Here is an 18,495-nt window from a genome sequence, read left to right as displayed (position 1 = left end):
TCCGAAACCTTGACGCAGACGTCGGGATGACAGAGCATGCTGCTCCGTCGAGCATACAATCTACGGCGACAGCATCAGATGAGGCCGAACTCCCACCAAGCACACCGATAGTACAAGAAGCAGTTCCAGCCACTACGGATGCTGTTCCGTCTGAAACGCACTCTGAGACGACATCATTAGTTTCGACCGAACTCCCGCCAAGTTCAACGATGGGACTCGAAACACTTCCAGTTCCTACGGATGCTTTTCTTTCGGGCAGCCGTGATTCCCTGCAATCTGAGGACACGGACGGAGGATCACGCAAACAGCGTTCCCCGAAAAGGAGGAAACGGCGGCGTCGCACGACATCTCCTCGGGATGACTCCCCTTGCCCCGACGACGATGTGCCTGTGGACCAAGACGACACAACAGCCTCTACGAAACAGGATGAGGCACTGGGAACTGTTCGATCCGACCCACAGCGGTCTGTCACATTGACGGTACCGGTACGTGGTGATGCTGAAGAGAAATCACAGCCAGTTGGCTCCCCAGACGCAGATGCTGTGGCTATGGACACGAATATATCACAGCCTGAAAAGATGTGGTATGAGGATATTGAGGAGGCGCCGGACGTCATACAGACGCAGCCGGCACTCACGAAGACGGACTAATAATTGCTGAAGGTGAAGGGAGAAGGGCGTGAGAACGTCTTCTAACTCAACCCCCGGCGCCGGTGCAGGGAGATGTTTTTGCGCCTCGACAGAGTGGGATTCAACGCCATGCGAACCGTATTGCGACATTAAATATCAATGACGTGCGTTCACCGGCCAAAATACACCTATTGAAGGAAACGGTTTGGGCATCTGATGTGGATATTGCTTTGCTGCAGGAAGTCCACATAGCTGCACTCCCATACATCGCAGGCTACCAATCCTATTCGTCACATGGAGATCACAATGGGAGTGGGGTGGCAGTTTACGTGCGAGATGGCTTCCCAGTGGAAAACGTGTGTTATCTTCCGTCGGCCAGGGGAATGGCTTTCACGACGTTTGGGACACGCATCATCAATCTTTATGCACCGTCGGGAAACAATCTGCGGCGGGAAAGGGCGCGATTTTATGCAGAAGACATTGCTCCACTATTCCATGGACGTTCTGAATGTGTAATAATTGGTGGAGATTTCAACTGTGTTCTCAGCCAGAAAGACCAATGGCCGCAAGCAAACATCAGCCAGGAGTTGCGAATCGTTGTCAACGACCTTGTACTTAGTGACACGTGGGAATTACGACATGGAGCTGCACCGGGATACACCTATGTGACAAGTCATTCGGCGAGCAGATTAGATCGCATTTATATCTCACGGGCTCATGCAAATGATGTCCAGGACGCGGAACGCTGGCCATTGGCATTTTCCGATCACAGCGCTTACATCTGTACGGTGCTTCTTCCCCGTAGAGAGGTGTGGAACAGTAAGGCCCCGTGGAAACTAAACATTCAACATCTACATGATCCTGAATGCTGTCAACGGATCCTTGAGACATGGACGATGTGCGAGCGAAGGGTTGGAAGGTATGCGACGAAGCTTGATTGGTGGCTGACTTGTGCTAAACCGGCACTTCGCCGTACGTTCATCTCATATAGCAGGGAAATGGCAGAATGGCGCCGCCGTACCACCGACTTTTATTTTGCAGCACTGCGCGACGTGTACGATGGCCCGCCGGGACAGGACATCTGGATCGAACGCAAAAGGATAAAAGCTAAACTAGTGGCTTTAGCTCGGAAACATCTTCAGGGAACCATGGTGCGCGCCAGATGTCACGATACGGTAAGGCACGAGATTCCTTCCATGCACCACGTCGTGAATGAACGAAAGCACCGACGACGCGTTTTGGTACGGGAGTTAATCACCCGCGAAGACCGAAGAGTGACGCGTCAAGCGGACATTGTCTCTGCATTCGTCGACCATTACCAACACATCTATCGGGAAGAAGCAGCCTCTTTCGATGACCTCGACCGTATAGCCACGTCCGTCTCCCGTACACTGACGGTGGAAGCCGCGGGAACCTTACTGGAAGCCATTAGCTGTGAGGAAGTACATGATGCGATCGCACAAGGTGCGTTGAATCGGTCCCCAGGCATTGATGGGCTTCCTGCTGAATTCTATCGCGAATTTCGCAACGAAATGGCACCGCGATGGACGGAAATGTACAACGAGATGTTAAATTCCGATGCGCCTATTCCACCGGCTTTTATGGAAGGCCTCCTGGTGCCAGTACATAAACCGAAGCCAGGAATTACGGTCACACATTATCGCCCCATCACCCTGCTTAATGCCGACTATAAGATCTTTGCACGGTTGCTAGCGTCCCGATGTCGTATGTTAATTCGTAGCGTTCTCTCTCCGGAACAGACGACACCGGGTGGATCGGTGAATGTGCAAACAGCTACTGGCGAATGCCGTGATGTGATAGCGCTGGCGGAGGAGTGCCGGCTTAAAGCGGCGATGGTGGCGGTTGATTTTGACAGTGCTTTTGATAAGGTGCGCCACAACTATCTGTATGCGGTACTGGAACAAATGGGTTTTCCAGACCGTTTTACTGGTCTCATTAGAATGATTTACGGGGGCGCACAATCCTTGGTACAGGTTAATGGGCGTATAGCAGGGCCCATTCAAATTCGACGATCCATTCGCCAGGGCTGCCCTCTTTCGATGCTGCTGTTCGCGATAGCGTTGGAACCATTAATTGGGAGGCTCACCAATTCTCTTTCTGGGGTGGAACTACGGGGCTACACCTTCAAATGTCGTGCCTATGCGGACGACCTCCTGCTGCTCGTTCGTTCTGAGGAAGAGGTGAAGACGGTCCTTGAACTGTTGTTGGACCACAGTGTGACGGCGGGTAGTGCAGTGAACATGAACAAATCGGCGGCAATGCCGGTGGGAAGGGGCCTTACGCCGGAAGAAATCAGTCCGTTTCCTTATGTGCAACGATTCCGCTATCTCGGCATAGACTTTACCTCATCTGTAAAACATACTGCAGCAGTTAACTACCGACGTATGTTACAGACAACACGTACCATGGTACGACAACATCTCCTACGGCGCCTTGATCCTTTGCAGCGAGTCGAGTACCTGAACACTTATGTGGTTTCTCGAATGGTGCATATTTCGCAGATCCTGCCCCTACCCCTCACGCTCGGACGTCGACTTCAATCAGCACTAGGCTATTTCGTGATGATTGGATCGCCCCTCAAGGTGCGATACGAAACGCTCACTCTCCCTACGGACAAGGGGGGACTCGGACTTACGAATGTTCACTGCCGTGCGACGGCGCTCCTTCTAGCCACAATGTATAAGCAATGGCGTAGCGGGCGTGATTCCCTTACATCCCGCCTACTGGATCTCCTGGTTCCAGCGTCCCTCACACCTCCGGTGGCGGTGGGCAACATTACGCCACATTTTGCGCATGTCTCAACATTTATCGTGGAACTTAGTTATATCAGAGACGAGCTTCCGCGCACTAGACCGCCATGCGCGAAGGATTTTTATGTTTGGCTGCTACGACGGATAAGTTGTAATGTAATTGAACTGAAACACCCCAGGTTGCATTGGCCGAAGATTTGGAGACATGTGCACCAAAAATTCTTTCCTACCTTCGTTCGGTCACTGTGGTTCTCTGTCGCCTGTGGCAGGTTCAACACCCACCAACGGCTCCATGCAATTGGACTAGTGGACACTCCACTATGCCCGAAATGTCACCAAGTGGATGACGACCATCACCGCTTAACTTGTATCGCGGTGGAGGACGTCTGGCTCCTAGGAAGACAGATGGTGGCTTGCTACCTCCGTGTGACCCCGCAACATATTACACCTGCTTCCTTCTTACATCCGGAGAGTGACCACTTTCCGGCGACTAAATCACAGTCGATCATCTGGATCAAAGGTTGGACGATCGCGTACCTCTATGGGGATACTGCCACGTCGCGACTTGACTTTTGGTATTTCTTGCAGCAAGCCCACAGTGAGGTTCATAGATGGTCCCACTATCGGAAAACCTTTGCCAATTATCATCAGGCAGTCTTCCTTGACCCCCCACGCAGTTGGAATGTGCCGGGTGCAGTCGGTGTGCACATTTGACAGCTGATTATGAACCTCGCGCTTCTCTCACCACTCACTATGTAATGCACATACTATACGATGAAATGGTCTATATGTTCCTTTTAACAGAGTGATCCTTCTTGAAAATAAATAAATAAATAAATAAAAACAACATCCCTGTTCCTTTCAATTTGTGATTTGTTTTAAAATCTTTTGTTTTCTTTCTTTTTGGCAGAGGATAAAAAAAAAGCGGTTCTAGGCGCTTCAGTTCGAAACCGCGTAACTGCTACGGTCGCAGGTTCGAATCCTGCCTCGGGCATGGATGTGTGTGATGTCCTTAGGTTAGTTATGTTTAAGCAGTTCTAATTTCTAGGGGACTGATGACCTCAGAAGTTAAGTCCCATAGTGCTCAGAGCCATTTTTCTCCATAAGGTTTTCAATATAATATTGTAACTCCCCCTCCCCAGTATTAGATCTTTTTGTGTAATTACTAATGAGATTTTAAAGAACTTTGCCCTCAGTCACTTTTATGGGAATAGTACATGTCATAAAGAAAAAATGAAAATCTGTTGCACTCATGTATGATGTAGATTTCAAGATCTCTCAATTGTCCTACAACTTTTTCATTGTTAGGTAATCTACCCAACAAATATATCCTGTTGTATGCCTATGTTGTTGTTCTCACTGTGACGGTATTAATGTGCATAATGCCGGACACAACCAACTGCTCTTTAAAGATAAAGGGGTACACTATCGAGTTCCAGTCTTAGAAATATAGCACCTTGTGGACGAAATTTGTTATCTTTAGAGTCATAGAGTGACAGACTTAGTTTAAGCACACTCCCTCTTCAGGCCACAAGTGGCCCATCGGGACCATCCGACCGCCGTGCCATCAGTTCAGGATGCGGATAGGAGGGGCGTGAGCCAGCACACCATTCTCCCGGTCGTTATGATGTTTTTCTCTGACTGGAGCCGCTACTGTTTGGTCGGCTAGCTCATCAGTTGGCATCACGAGGCTGAGTGCACCACGAAAAATGGCAACAGTGCATGGCGGTCCGGATGGTCACCCATCCAAGTGCCAGCCACGCCCGACAGAGCTTAACTTCGGTGATCTGACGGGCCGTTGCCAGGCTTAGCCTACATCTCTCAGTAACTTCTTTGCAACTAATTTACAGTCTGCCCATAGATAATTCATAGTCGCGTATCTATTTCCTCTGTAGCAGTGGGCTTATGGTCAATCAAATTTTTTCGTTCATTATCATGGTTTAAAACATTAACAATTATTTACAAATTCCTCCTCTGTGGAAGATTTTGTTTGCCTCTGCAATATTAAATTTCAGCTGTCAAATAGGTTTACTTTGTAAACATGGACATTACTCTCACCTTGAAGTTTTACTTCAGTTGTATCAGGTTAGTTTTTACTAACTAAAAACCAACAGGGAAGTCTTTAATGGATTTACTTTTGTTAATGTTATAATACTATCTCTGATTACTAGCCTAGCACTACGACAGAGCTATCTGACAGAAAAGGCACATTAGTATACCGTTTCTCTCAACAAAAATGAACTAGATGCCACACACTATTTTAAAGAGGAGCTTAGGAAATTTCCGACGTATTCTGCAAAATAAGCAAGCCTCACCGGTGTGTTATTGGTGATTGGAGCTGCATGCTACAGTTCTCAGAACTAGTTATCCCAACTCCCCAGCTGGATAGTCACGAGAAGATATCTGCAACCAGCCATGTTCAGAAAGTCTGTGAAATATCCTGCAGTTTTTAGGTGAGTGACTTGTAGTTGCTATTGGCATAGTGAACGAGTGGACCAATGGCCATATCGAAAAACTTATACAATTCTACCGCGCAATAAATTGTTTGTGGAAAGTGACACATAAACATTTCACGAACAAGAATGTAAAAGATGGCTAGCATGAACAGATGGCTAAAACATTTCTAGGCGGTATTCCATCTGTGGACCACAGTCTAAAACAAGTCTAAGCTTCGAAACTGAAATATAGTTGCAGAAAAGATCCAAGGAAAGTGCAGGCTTCTGAAAGAAATGGAGGTGAACGCTGTGGTGAGTGGCAATAAAAATTGCTTGTACTGTGTTCACTGTTGTATTGCTCATAAATGTAGTATGTCCGTAGTTTCACAGGTACTACGGAATACTGTGCTGTACCAAGAACTTACTTGTTCCAGCATATCGAATGTTCACGATTGTTGGAGGAATGGGCGCGAATGCGAGTCAGATCCATAAATCTGGAATGTTGCCTTTCGGCAATCAATTTTTTGATCCATTTTGTGCGCTTTTATCGAGAAATTAGGTGACATACAAATCGCCGGCCACTTTCTTCATAGTATCATCCGTATTTACCACGTGTCGACGACATAAACGAATTTTGCAATCGAAAGATGAATTACAACAAGGTAATGTGTATAAACGTTTCAGTGTGCAACGGCGAGACCCAGTCGCAACTACGGAAATCCGTCGCCTGTGGCGTATGGCCTGTCGAGCACGCACAACAGTCCTGGATCCGCAGATAAACCACGAAAATCGCGGATCTACGACATCCACGAAGGGATCATGAGTCCGAGCAGATCTAAAAAACTAGATCCTACGGTCGGGTTAGTGGTAAAGGACAGACCCGGCATCGGCAGGCTTAATCAGCCAGAAAGCAACCGAACTGGCCCGTCATAGAAATTCTCTCGTGTGTGGCCAGCAATTCGTTTTCTCACCCTTTACTACTCTGCTCTTCTTAATATTTGCGCTTCTTAGATAACATAGTGACAGTTAGGGCACCAGCAACAGCTGCAGTAGTATTTAACCTATGTTGCTGCACGAAGAACAACAATCATGTTCTCACCAACAGACTGAGTGACCGAATACGAATTGTCGTGTGTAAAGTTATTACCCGAAAAACGCTCCAGTCGGAGTACCAATAAGGGGAATATGTTCCTGATTATGAAAAGAATCAGACTGAAAAGTGGGGTACCAGCTGTCACAATCTAGTCTCCTAGGCACCCTTAAAATGTTCCCAAAAAATTTAGCATGCTAACAAATTCGCGCTCTTTTTAACATGCAACTCACATCTTACTAGCCGGCCGAAGTGGCCGTGCGGTTAAAGGCGCTGCAGTCTGGAACCGCAAGACCGCTACGGTCGCAGGTTCGAATCCTGCTTCGGGCATGGATGTTTGTGATGTCCTTAGGTTAGTTAGGTTTAACTAGTTCTAAGTTCTAGGAGACTAATGACCTCAGCAGTTGAGTCCCATAGTGCTCAGACCCATTTGAACCATTTTGAACATCTTACTGCCACTAGCACCTCTAACTGTAGCTGGCTCACACCCACTACTCTATCGCTGGAAGTCGTTCATTGCCATTAGTTCCCACTTGCACATTCTCACTCATTCATTCAGCCCAACTCATTGTCATTACCTTTCTGTGCCCCTCTATCACTGTCCACTGTCTCACAGCCACAATATACTTCGTTCTGCATTACTACTACCGTCTCCTTTCACTGTCACTGTTTCTCTTTTGCTCTCTGTTCTCTTACTGCTACTATCTCATTCTTTGCTTCCCATTGCTGTTGTCTATGTCTCTCTTTACGTTGTTATTGCCATAGATATTGTCTGTCATTATTACTGGCTCTCACTTCCTTCCACTTTCTCCTTCGCACTGGCACTGGCTCCTTCACGCTTTTCCAAGCACTACCAGTGCCCAGTGTCAATTGTGTTCCATTGTCGCCGGCCGGGGTGTCCGAGCGGTTCTAGGCGCTTCAGTCTGAAACCGTACGACCGCTACGGTCGCAGGTTCGAATCCTGCCTCGGGCATGGATGTGTGTGCTGTCCTTAGGTTAGCTAGGTTTAAGTAGTTCTAAGTTCTAGGGGACTGATGACCTCAGATGTTAAGTCCCATAGTACTCAGAGCCATTTGAACAATTTTTTTGTTCCACTGTCCCTCTCTTTCTGTCACACTGCTGCTGTCTCCTTCGCTCTTCCTATACCACAACCACGGTGAACTATCTTCCAGTAATTATTACTTTTACGTTTGTTTCCCGCCGACACTGCTTCCTTCTGTCTCAACATAAAAAAGCGCGAATATGTTTGCGTTACAAAATTTTTGGGATAATTTTTAACGGTGCTGAGGAAAAAAAGAATGAAGCTCCTGGTACCCTTTTTTCAGTCAGAGTCTTTTAATAAAGAGGAACATATTTGTCTTTTTTGTTCTCCGATAACGGCATTTTACCGCTGGTTCCCTTCCTTTTCCTGCTCTATAGTAGGGCATGTCACTCATATGAAAAGAACTTTAGGGGTCAGTAAAATTTACTTATGTGAAATGGAAGTAACGCAGAGCTATACAATTCTACACCTCAGTTCGGATTTTATGTGCACAAACATTTTGCCTGTGCTTCAGTACTACAACAACACGGGGTCCCCGGAACACTTCTGATGGTGAAGGAGACACTTTAGAGCATATTTCACTTTGCTACGTCGTATATAGACAACCTATTCGCCTCGTATCGGATCTTACGTGCGTATTTTCCATGTACAAGTAGGGCAGCTTTGTACCTCTGTAGCTTAGAAACGGATAAAGAGATGAAGAAAATTTTCAAGCGTGATCAAGATCCGGTTGTTATGAATATATTGTAAAAATTACAGCCCATTGCTGTGCGCTGCCATCTTGGAATCCGCTTCTCGATTTTGGTATCCAAAAACCATATTTTTCGAGTTTTCTCAGGGACGTCCATGAACTAAGCCCCTTAAGAGTCACCGTAGACCACATTTAATCCAAAAAGAACCGACCGATTTGCTCCATTTGCCTAAGTTGGACGAAGCGTGTATAATTCAAACTTATGTTCTGTACTGTAAGATAGTTACGGTAAGATGATCCTTCCGTTGGGTATACAAATGGTTCGTAAAGCAAGCCACATGCTGCTCGTGAGCTGCCTTCTGACCATCTCTGATACGAATGTTGTCGGCGCCGTTTGTATTGTAGCCGTCCGCGGTGACCGAGCGGTTCTAGGCGCTTCAGTCCGGAACCGTGCGACTGCTACGGTAGCAGGTTCGAATCCTGCCTCGGGCATGGATATGTGTGATGTCCTTAGGTTAGTTAGGTTTAAGTAGTTCTAAGTTCTAGGGGACTGATGACCTCTGATGTTAAGTTCCGTAGTGCAGGTAACTGTCATCAGTTGTGACCGAGAAGCCCTTACGGTTAGAGTCCACAGCGGCAGCCAAGGACATCTCGCTGGCATCGGCTAAAATTGTACCTTTGCGCCGGCAGGTGGGCCAGGACTTCGCGGAGTTCCTGACTGCGGACGACGTGCCGGTGCTGATGGACCAGGGCCGCGCCGCTCGCCGCTTCACGCTCACCTACATCTGGTTCGGCATAGCCGCCTCCGCCTACTGGCTGGTCTCCCCCGTCAGCCCGGAGGGCCTGCCCTTCATCCTCGCTCTGCCCTACGACGCGACGACGCCCTTGGGCTACGCCGTCTCGTGGCTCTACTGTACGATAGTCACCGTGCACGTCGTCGTGATGACCATGGTGTTCGACGCCTTCAACGTCAGCCTCATCGCTCAGCTACGCATCCAACTCACGTTGCTCAACAGGAAAATTATCTGTATCGCCAAAGAGAACACTTCGAGACCCTTGGACTCATTACAAAGTATCGACCACCGGGACCTTCACTACCGACTAGAGAAATGCGTCCTACATCATCAAGCCATTATCAGGCAAGTTTATAGCAAGGTACCGCAATGGTACGGATACCTGTACGTTTTGAGTGTTCATTTGCTTCTACATGGGTAAAGGCATGGTGTAAAGGGCGATTAGAAAGTTTTCGTTCGAAGGACTTACAGCCCAGAACCCGTACCTCAGTCAGGAAAAATGTCCGCGAGCGTTGAGGTAATCGTCCTACCGAGCACCAAGTTGAAAGTACCCAGTTGGTAAAACAACATGTCCTGCTGTGTGAAGAAGTCCCTAACTGACTGCTGCACATGCTCGTCTGACAGAAGTCGTCTACCCTTCAAGGTCTTTTTTAAGGGACAGAAGGCGTGATATTTGTGAAGAGAGAGATCAGGACTAAGGGCGGGTACTCCAGCGTCTCCCACTTGAGATAGCGCGACTTCTGCGTTACGACGTTTGCGATATGGGGACGTGCGCTGTCATGTAGCAACAGCAGTCCTTGTCTCAGTTTCCGCAGATATTTCGTCTTAACACTTTGCCGTCCGGTGACTCCACAGTGGTGTCGTGAGCCTAGTATCGCGCAGTGGCCGGTGACAGCACTTTAGTATCTTTTTCATTCTGGTGGAGTTTTGTTTAGGTAAAAATAAGTTACACACGTCAACAAGTTTTTTTGTTTCTGTAAATACTTGTGCACTTTCATCGTGGCAGACGAAAGAGACAATAGGATTATTTACGATGAATGCGCGGACGTCTTGTCTGACGTTCCGGACGACTTGACCGATTGGGAAGAAGACAATGGATATCAAAAAAAATGAAAGTTAAGCAGAATCGTCGGAAGATAGCGAAATTCCGGTCGGTGTGGCCGTGCGGTTCTAGGCGCTTCAGTCTGGAACCGCGTGACCGCTACGGTAGCAAGTTCGAATCCTGCCTCGGGCATGGATGTGTATGATGTCCTTAGGTTAGTTAGGTTCAAGTAGTTCTAAGTTTTAGGGGACTGATGACCACAGATGTTAAGTCCCATAGTGCTCAGAGCCATTTGAACCATTTTTTGATAGCGAAATACATCCAAGAAGAATTCGCCGAACGCTACGGTTGCCAACTGATTCGGATGAATCAGACGAAGAAGACAGACTATGATTTACTGAGGTCCAACAATAAATTTGAAGGACCTCCGGGTCCACACGTATTTCCCAAAGATATACAGAGCGTTGTGGATATCGTAGAATTATATATTGGGAACGATCTATTTCAATATATTAGCAACGAAACCAACAGGTATTACAGTCAAAATTGCCATAGAAAGGAAACTGGATTTAAAAAATGCCAAATTTGTCGACGTTACGGGACCCGATCTTAGAAAATCGTTTGGGCTTGCTATCCTTATGGGAATTGTAAAAGAAGCAAGGATCGATGATCACTGGTCAACGAATCCGTTGGTAGCCGCACCGATATTTCGCGAAACGATGTACTGCAACCGATTCAGACAAATATTATCATTTTTACATTTTTCCGACAACAAAAATAAACCGAATAATGCCGACCGGCTTTTCAAAGTGCAATTCGTAATTGATTATTTTTTTAAAAAGTTTAAAGAAACGTTTAATCTAAGTAAAAACATCTCAATTGATGAAGGAATGATGCCGTGGAGTGGACAGCTAAATTTTAAAGTTTACAATCCGTCGAAAATTACGAAATATGGCTTGCCCATTCGGATGCTGTGTGATTCGAGTACGGGATAAATTTCCTCATTCAAGATATATTCAGGGGCTGAACAACCTTTAGCAAAAACAGTGATGGAACTATTGACACCTTCTTAAGGAAAGTGGCATCATCTCAACAGGGATAATTATTATAACAGTGTAGAACTTGCAGAGAAGTTACATGAAAGGAAAATTCGAGTTTGTGGAACGATACGGCGAGACAGAGGATTTCCGGAAAAATTAAAACGCGCAAAAGTCAATGAGTTTGAAGCTTGTCATCAACGGAAAGATGGCAAGCGGCCGGCGACAAGCCAAGTAATCCGAATTAGCGCTGCCGGCACCAAGCGAATGAATTTGTACGAGACGTGCAGACGGCAAAGTGTTAATTGAACCCCGTAATTCCTCCATACACATTCTTCATTCTCCGATCTATTCTTCCGTTGTTTTCCATTCGGTAGCCAAGGAAAGAATAACGACACGTTGGTTCTTTTTGAACGCATTTCGTAGTAACGTAGCCATAGTTCACGCTTCCGCATTTACTGCACGGCGCGTAGGAAAGACACGAATAAGGCACTGAACCCTAACCTATATGTCGGTGCTTATATACCGTATCGAAGTTGCGCTACGTTGCATAAACGCCCCAGCAACGCCCTCAGAGGGAAAATTTTTGAGCGTCCCTTATATATTCAGCAATTGCCCACAAGTTTTAAATTTTTTATTCAATTTACGGACCACGGTCTTATAGAACACGCATTTAATTTCAGCCCATTCCGTCGGTCCAAAAAGTTGTAAGACAGAATTCATAAAAAATAGGAAAAAGGTAAGATTATGGTTTTAAAGCTTTAGGTGTACTACATAGTCTTCCTTAAATAGAGTACAATCCATAGTACGTTCATAGAACTATGTGAAACTCTCAGAAAATATCTTCTTTGGGCTTTTGTTCAACTCGTGAGCACAACTAGCTTGAACGTAGGTTATGTCATCAAAACGTCGACCGTTCATATGAATTTCCACACTTTGCCGTTTCTAGGTAGGTTCGTATTGATAACACCAAGTCTCGCCATCCGTGATGATATTTACCAGATGCGAATTATCCGTGTTTCAATCGTCATAGGAGGCGTCACGCGTCGTTACTTTCGTTCAGGAGTCAAGGTGTGTGGGATAAACTTTGCTCGCGCTTTTCTATTTTCAAAACATTCTAGACAATGTCTTGAGACCTTGAGTTGGAGAAGTTGCTTCATTGAGACATGTCACACAGCAGCGCTGACTCACGTCTACTACTGAACACTACCTGCTCACAGCTGACTACCTGAATCCACATCTGTCGCTTTTAGTTGTCAGTTCAACATGCCGCCGTAGATACCGCGACAGGAATCAAATGTCTTGGAAATTTTTAGTTGGACTACGTATGATCATCATCTCCAAGACCAGAGACAAACGATTTTCAATCACATCCAGCTAAGGTATGTAACTGTGATGTAAACAGAAAATTAACTCCTGTTTCATCAGACTGTGGTCCACAACTGGGATAAAGACATACAGGTGTTCCTGGGCCACTGTAAGTATGACGCAGGTTATCCATCAGTTGCGTTCAATAACATATAACCAACGTTAAATTTCAACAAAATGTTTACTGTTCCTCATTACTTATGGTGTCTCACAATTCATATTATAGGCTTCTAGGATTACAGAGGGAGAATTGGTAAATAATTATGATAAGCAAACTGTGTCCGGAAATGTATTGTTAGGATATAACATAGATATGAAGACACGATCACTTTAAAATGTCCCTCTTCACGGCAACGCATGTACCGAGGTTTTCCGGATAGCCGTAGTCCACCACATAGTACGAGGGTCGTTCAGTAAGTAATGCAACACATTTCTTTTCTGAAATCAGGTTGGTTTTAGTCAGGGTTGATTTGAGCCCACTCTTTTGACTACAAAACACTATTTTTCAACATAATCTCCGTTCAATGTGACGGCCTTACACCACCTGACTGGGAGGGCCTCTACCCCTGCATGGTACCACGCTACTGGTCGACGTCTAAGCCAACGTCTTGCTGCAACCTATCTATTAATAATGTACTGCCACCCGCAAAGTTCATCATTCAATGGGCCCAACAGATGGAAGTCGGAAGGTGCCAGGTCCGGTCTGTTGTGTAGAGGGGGAAGAACAGTCCAATGAAGTTTTGTAGCTCCTCTCGGGAGCGCATACTTGTTGTGAGGCATAGGAAACTAGAAGTTCGTTTGCTTTTATATGTCGATGAGCACACTGAAGTCGTTTCATCAGTTTGCTGAGGGTAGCACAATACACTACAGAGTTGATCATTACAACACGAGAGAGGAAAGCAAGCAAAAAAAACCCTTCAAGGTCTCAGAAGACCATCGCCATGATTTTACAGGCTGAGGGTGGAGCTTTCAGCTTTTGCCTCGTAGGAGAAGTGGCGTGGTACCACCCCATGAATCACCATTTTGTTTACGGTCTGAAGCGATAAACCCATGTTTCATCGTATGAGACGATTTGCGACAAAAAATTCTCACAGTCAGCCAGCTTCGTTAAGTGTAAGCAATTCCGCACGGATGGTCCTTCGTTGCTCTTTATGGTCTTCTGTTAGGCGGCGAGAAAATCAGCGGCCACACTCCTTTCATAACGACGATGTTTGGTTTGTGGGGCGCTCAACTGCGCGGTTATCAGTGCCCGTACAAATTCCCAACCTTTTCTTAGTCCAATCTCGCCACGTGCATGAACGATGAAGAAATGATGAGGACAACACTCCTTTGAGTACCCTAATTAGGGTGTCAGCATTACGAACAGAGACGCCCAGTTTAGCAATGATGTGTTTGACTGTGATTCGTCGATCATCTCGAATGGAAGGGTCCTCACGTTCAAACATTGCAGGAGTCACAGGACACCTGTGCGCGGCCGGACAGCACGCGGAAGATCGGAGAGGTTTGCGCGACTTTATTGCAATGATGACAGATGCCTTCCCCAACGTCTCACCGTGTCCACTGCGAGGTCTCCGTAGACATTCTGCAAGCACCTATGAATAACTGCCATGCTCTGGTTTTCCTTCAAAAGAAACTCGATGACATCTTTATGCTTGGAACACACCTCCGCTACAGAGGCCATTTTGAAGGCTACGTATAGTGGTGCCACCTATTAGGACTTCATGAAACCACAGGGACTGAAGCGGAAATATTCCACTATGTCCCACAGTAAACTCGGCATTTTTTTCAACCGAAATTGGCCTAGAAAAAATATTATGTTGGTTTACTTATTGGACGTCATACATATTTTCGTCTGAGTACTACAAAATGGCTCTGAGCACTATGGGACTTAACATCTATGGTCATCAGTCCCCTAGAACTTAGAACTACTTAAACCTAACCAACCTAAGGACATCACACAGCACCCAGTCATCACGAGGCAGAGAAAATCTCTGACCCCGCCGGGAATCGAACCCGGGAATGAGTACTACAGCTGCTGCCAGAAACTGGTACGATCGCAATAGAAGGGTTGACTGGTGTTCCAAGGACGCGAACTAGAGTTTGTCGACCATGTGGTTGGAAGCAGGCACTGCATACGTGCCTTGTACAGCGAACAGCACTGTCACCCCTTGCAGCAACTCCTGTGGAGCTCGTTGTCTCCGCTGTATGCATGCCGTGAAGCGAGAGATTTGAAAGGGATCTGACCTTTAAACTTATTCCCGGACATGGGTCCGTTATCAAAACTTTGTCTACTAAATTACCTGTACAGCTCCTACAAGCCTGTAGTAGGGGTTGTGAAACACTTTGTCTTACGTCATACAACCCCTCATGTGAAGAGCGTATTAAAAAGAAATCATGGAAGCAAGGAAATATAAAATAATGTCCACATTACTCTAGGCTCGAAGTAAACCTGACATTATACATGGCGATCACAAACTATAGGTACGTGTGTCGTGGGGTCGTATATGACAGAAGACGGAAAAATATTTTCGTACCGATGTATTTCTATAACGTTATGGCAAATGCACAATGGCTAAATTTCCGAACAATACGTTGTATACCACAACAGCATTACTGTTCACATCGCCACAACAGGTATTCAAAGAGGCAATCATGCATCTCCACGTGGAACGCCTGGAAGATGGAGAAGTACGTCGAAGTTACGTGGGTCAACACTACCAACTAGGCCAGCTCTTCGGAGCAAACGTCAGCTTATTGGGTAACGGGTTGCAAATAATGTTGTGACAGGTATCGATACGTTGGATGACATCTGCAACCACCACAGCTACTCTGCAAATCACGACGAAGTGCTTGATAAAGGATACAGTCCACTGTATTATTTATCGGGGTTTCTTCCAGATCCAGTCAGACATGGAGCGCGGAAAGAATGATTGCTTAAACGCTTAGCACACTGGACTCGCATTCGGAAGGAGGACGGTTCAAATCCGAGTTCGGTCATGCAGATTTAGGTAAACTTCGATGGCGCTCGTGTCACTCACGCACACATTGGACTGGAAGAACGAGTTGTACAAGGTTGAGTACGACTACAATATAAGGTTATGCCAAGAGTCCCGCCAGAATGGTGTAACCTGTTGGACTGTGTTATTATCTCTGTCATCTTGTGTGCAGGGATAATCACAATTTTATTTGCAGTTTGAAAGTGCCATCAGTATTCTATGCTTTTTCATGATTTTTCATGATGAACATTCGTTGATTATCACTGCTTGGATAGGTATTGTTATATACATTGATTAGTTGTTATATGAGGACGTTCTAATTGACGAACTTGTAATTCTAACAAAACTCATTGTTTCTTGTACCTGGTGATAGTCAGCCAGGTCACTTAATGAGACATTGTGATTCGCAATTACCGTTTGCCAATATCCTATCACCCTCCATAAAAGATGCATAGGATTAAGTAATCCCCCTGACCACTTTACTTAAATAGCTTTGAATTTTACACTGAAATTTAGAGCCTCGGTCGCACCATACTTATACATGTCCATTTACTCTTTGTCTCTTGTTTCGCTAAAATTGACCGTTCTGAATATTGATATTTGCGAACACTTGCTTGTCTTACGTTCCTCTTGTGGTTCGTAATTTCACAAATGGTATCCATTCAACAAATTCACGTTGACCATCAATGTAAGTGCACTCATAATTTTTCACCTTTAAGCATACGTTGTATTTACCTGCGAAGTCTAACCTCATGACGTCACACCACTCCACAACAGATAACGTGCAATGTAAATGACCTTCGTATATTGTTCACTGTATAAACGGGACTGTGAACCATGTAACTTGCTGACTATCTAGCACCAACTGAATCACCGGGATCTTGTCGTCTTCAGTAACTTCATTCGTTAGAAAATTTGACTCGAGGTTTTGAGAAGCTGATCCAGTGATTAGTTCGGTGTCCTCCTCTTTTGCACTAAGCACAGAAGTCTTACGAGTTCTCAAAGGTGCCTCGAAGCTACGCATCTAATTAACAACTCGCTGACAGAACGAACTAAACTCGGCATTTAAAGAGAAACTGAACAGTAACAAAGGCAGTGGTAAATATTTCTCTCCATTTCGCAGTAACAGGCCGAACTGTCTGCTCCCCGTAAATTCCTAGCACACTTGAGCATTGTAGTTCATATATACCTTTAGAAGGTATTAATCTCTCTGTGTGTGGCCGCAAAGCAGAATGCCGCACCAGTCTTTTGATGAATATGGTGGCAGATACCGATAACTTGTGGATGTTTCGTACCAATACGGTCTTTGTGAACAGCAGTTATATTCCTTAGTTGGCCTACATATTTCCAATGTATAGTGTGTGGGAAATGTGCTTGCACTAAGAGGCACTTACCGTCTCCTTGAATGAAATGTGCCTCGCAGTTCTTGTGCCAAGTGAAGGTCGGATACAGATACTGAATCGATTACATGCTGAGGACGACTTTACCAGTAATTATATTTCCAATGCAGATTTATTGTATTTCTGTGGAATAAATGCAACGTGGTTTGCGTTTTGAGTAATTTGTACTGTGTAAGTCTCCATCAAAGTGAGGATCTCTTGGAATCATTAAACACTAGCAAACATAGCCACGGTATATAGAACCAATGAGCACCTGTAACGCTGTAACTATTGAATATCGCCTCTGTCTGCTAACTTGATGTAATTCGAAAAACATTTTACTTTCTTTATCGACACAACATTTACCAGCTGGTCTCACAATCTTTAAGGCCTGTCGGTCGAATTCTTACAGTGTGTGCCTTTGGTGCTGTGCGTTGACAGGAACGCAGACTTGCTGGAGCGCTGCCTTGGCGGGATGTTGCTTGGCCAGAGCCTCTCCATAGGTGCCGTCGCCTGCTTCCAGATGTTCCAGGTCGCCATGGTGAGTGACAGCATTCAGCCATCTCTTCGATTTGACGTTTCGCCACTTGCACAGGAAACCACTCTTTTCTGGGATCTAAATGACAGCAGTTCCCCCTTTGTGTATTACGAGGATTACACAGCAACATAAAACTTACAAAAACACTTACACAACTGCAATTGCGCCTTGAGAATGGCAGGGTGTGCTCCTGTCGAAATATCGGCGGTGGTCGACGACGTCACCCGGCAGCAAACCCGTAAGTTATTTGAACGCTGTGACAATCTTTTGCGTACCAACGTCAGTCAAACCCCTTAACATGTCTGGGTATGATAATTTTTACGCAAGTTGGCTCTCCTCCGCACACTGCACAGCCAGTGAAGCAGCTGCTACAGAGCCATTTCAGAAACGCTGGAGTTATCAGCCGTCATTTCCATACATCCTTATCTTAATCCATGTGACTTCTGGCTATGGGGTTATCTGAAAGATGTTCCGTTCCCCTGTTTCGAAAGTAGCTCAATTGAAGGTACTCATTGCGCAATGCAATCTGAGCATAATCCCCGAGACACTCCCATCTGTTGTGGTACATGCTGTTTCTCGATTTCAACTTAAGGCAGAAAATTGTGGATAGCATATTGAATATGTCTTGCGCCAGTCCCACGACAGTTAGAAACCGATCTAATTTTGCTTCAATGCAGTTTTTT

The 18,495-nt window shown here is 45.7% G+C and overlaps 1 protein-coding gene across 1 annotated transcript in view; it reads left to right on the top strand.

The window, feature by feature from the left end:
* LOC126195624 (uncharacterized) overlaps positions 1 to 18,495 on the top strand; it is a 66,790-nt gene that overhangs the window by 34,780 nt on the left and 13,515 nt on the right. The window contains exons 2-3 of the mRNA XM_049934249.1: positions 9,349 to 9,627; positions 17,687 to 17,815. Of these exons, the coding sequence (XP_049790206.1) occupies positions 9,349 to 9,627; positions 17,687 to 17,815 (408 nt within the window). The remainder of the gene's footprint in view (positions 1 to 9,348; positions 9,628 to 17,686; positions 17,816 to 18,495) is intronic.

The sequence above is a fragment of the Schistocerca nitens genome, chromosome 7 (assembly GCF_023898315.1).
Source record: "Schistocerca nitens isolate TAMUIC-IGC-003100 chromosome 7, iqSchNite1.1, whole genome shotgun sequence".
Lineage (NCBI taxonomy): Eukaryota > Metazoa > Arthropoda > Insecta > Orthoptera > Acrididae > Schistocerca > Schistocerca nitens.
This window is presented reverse-complemented; position numbering and strand designations above follow the sequence as displayed.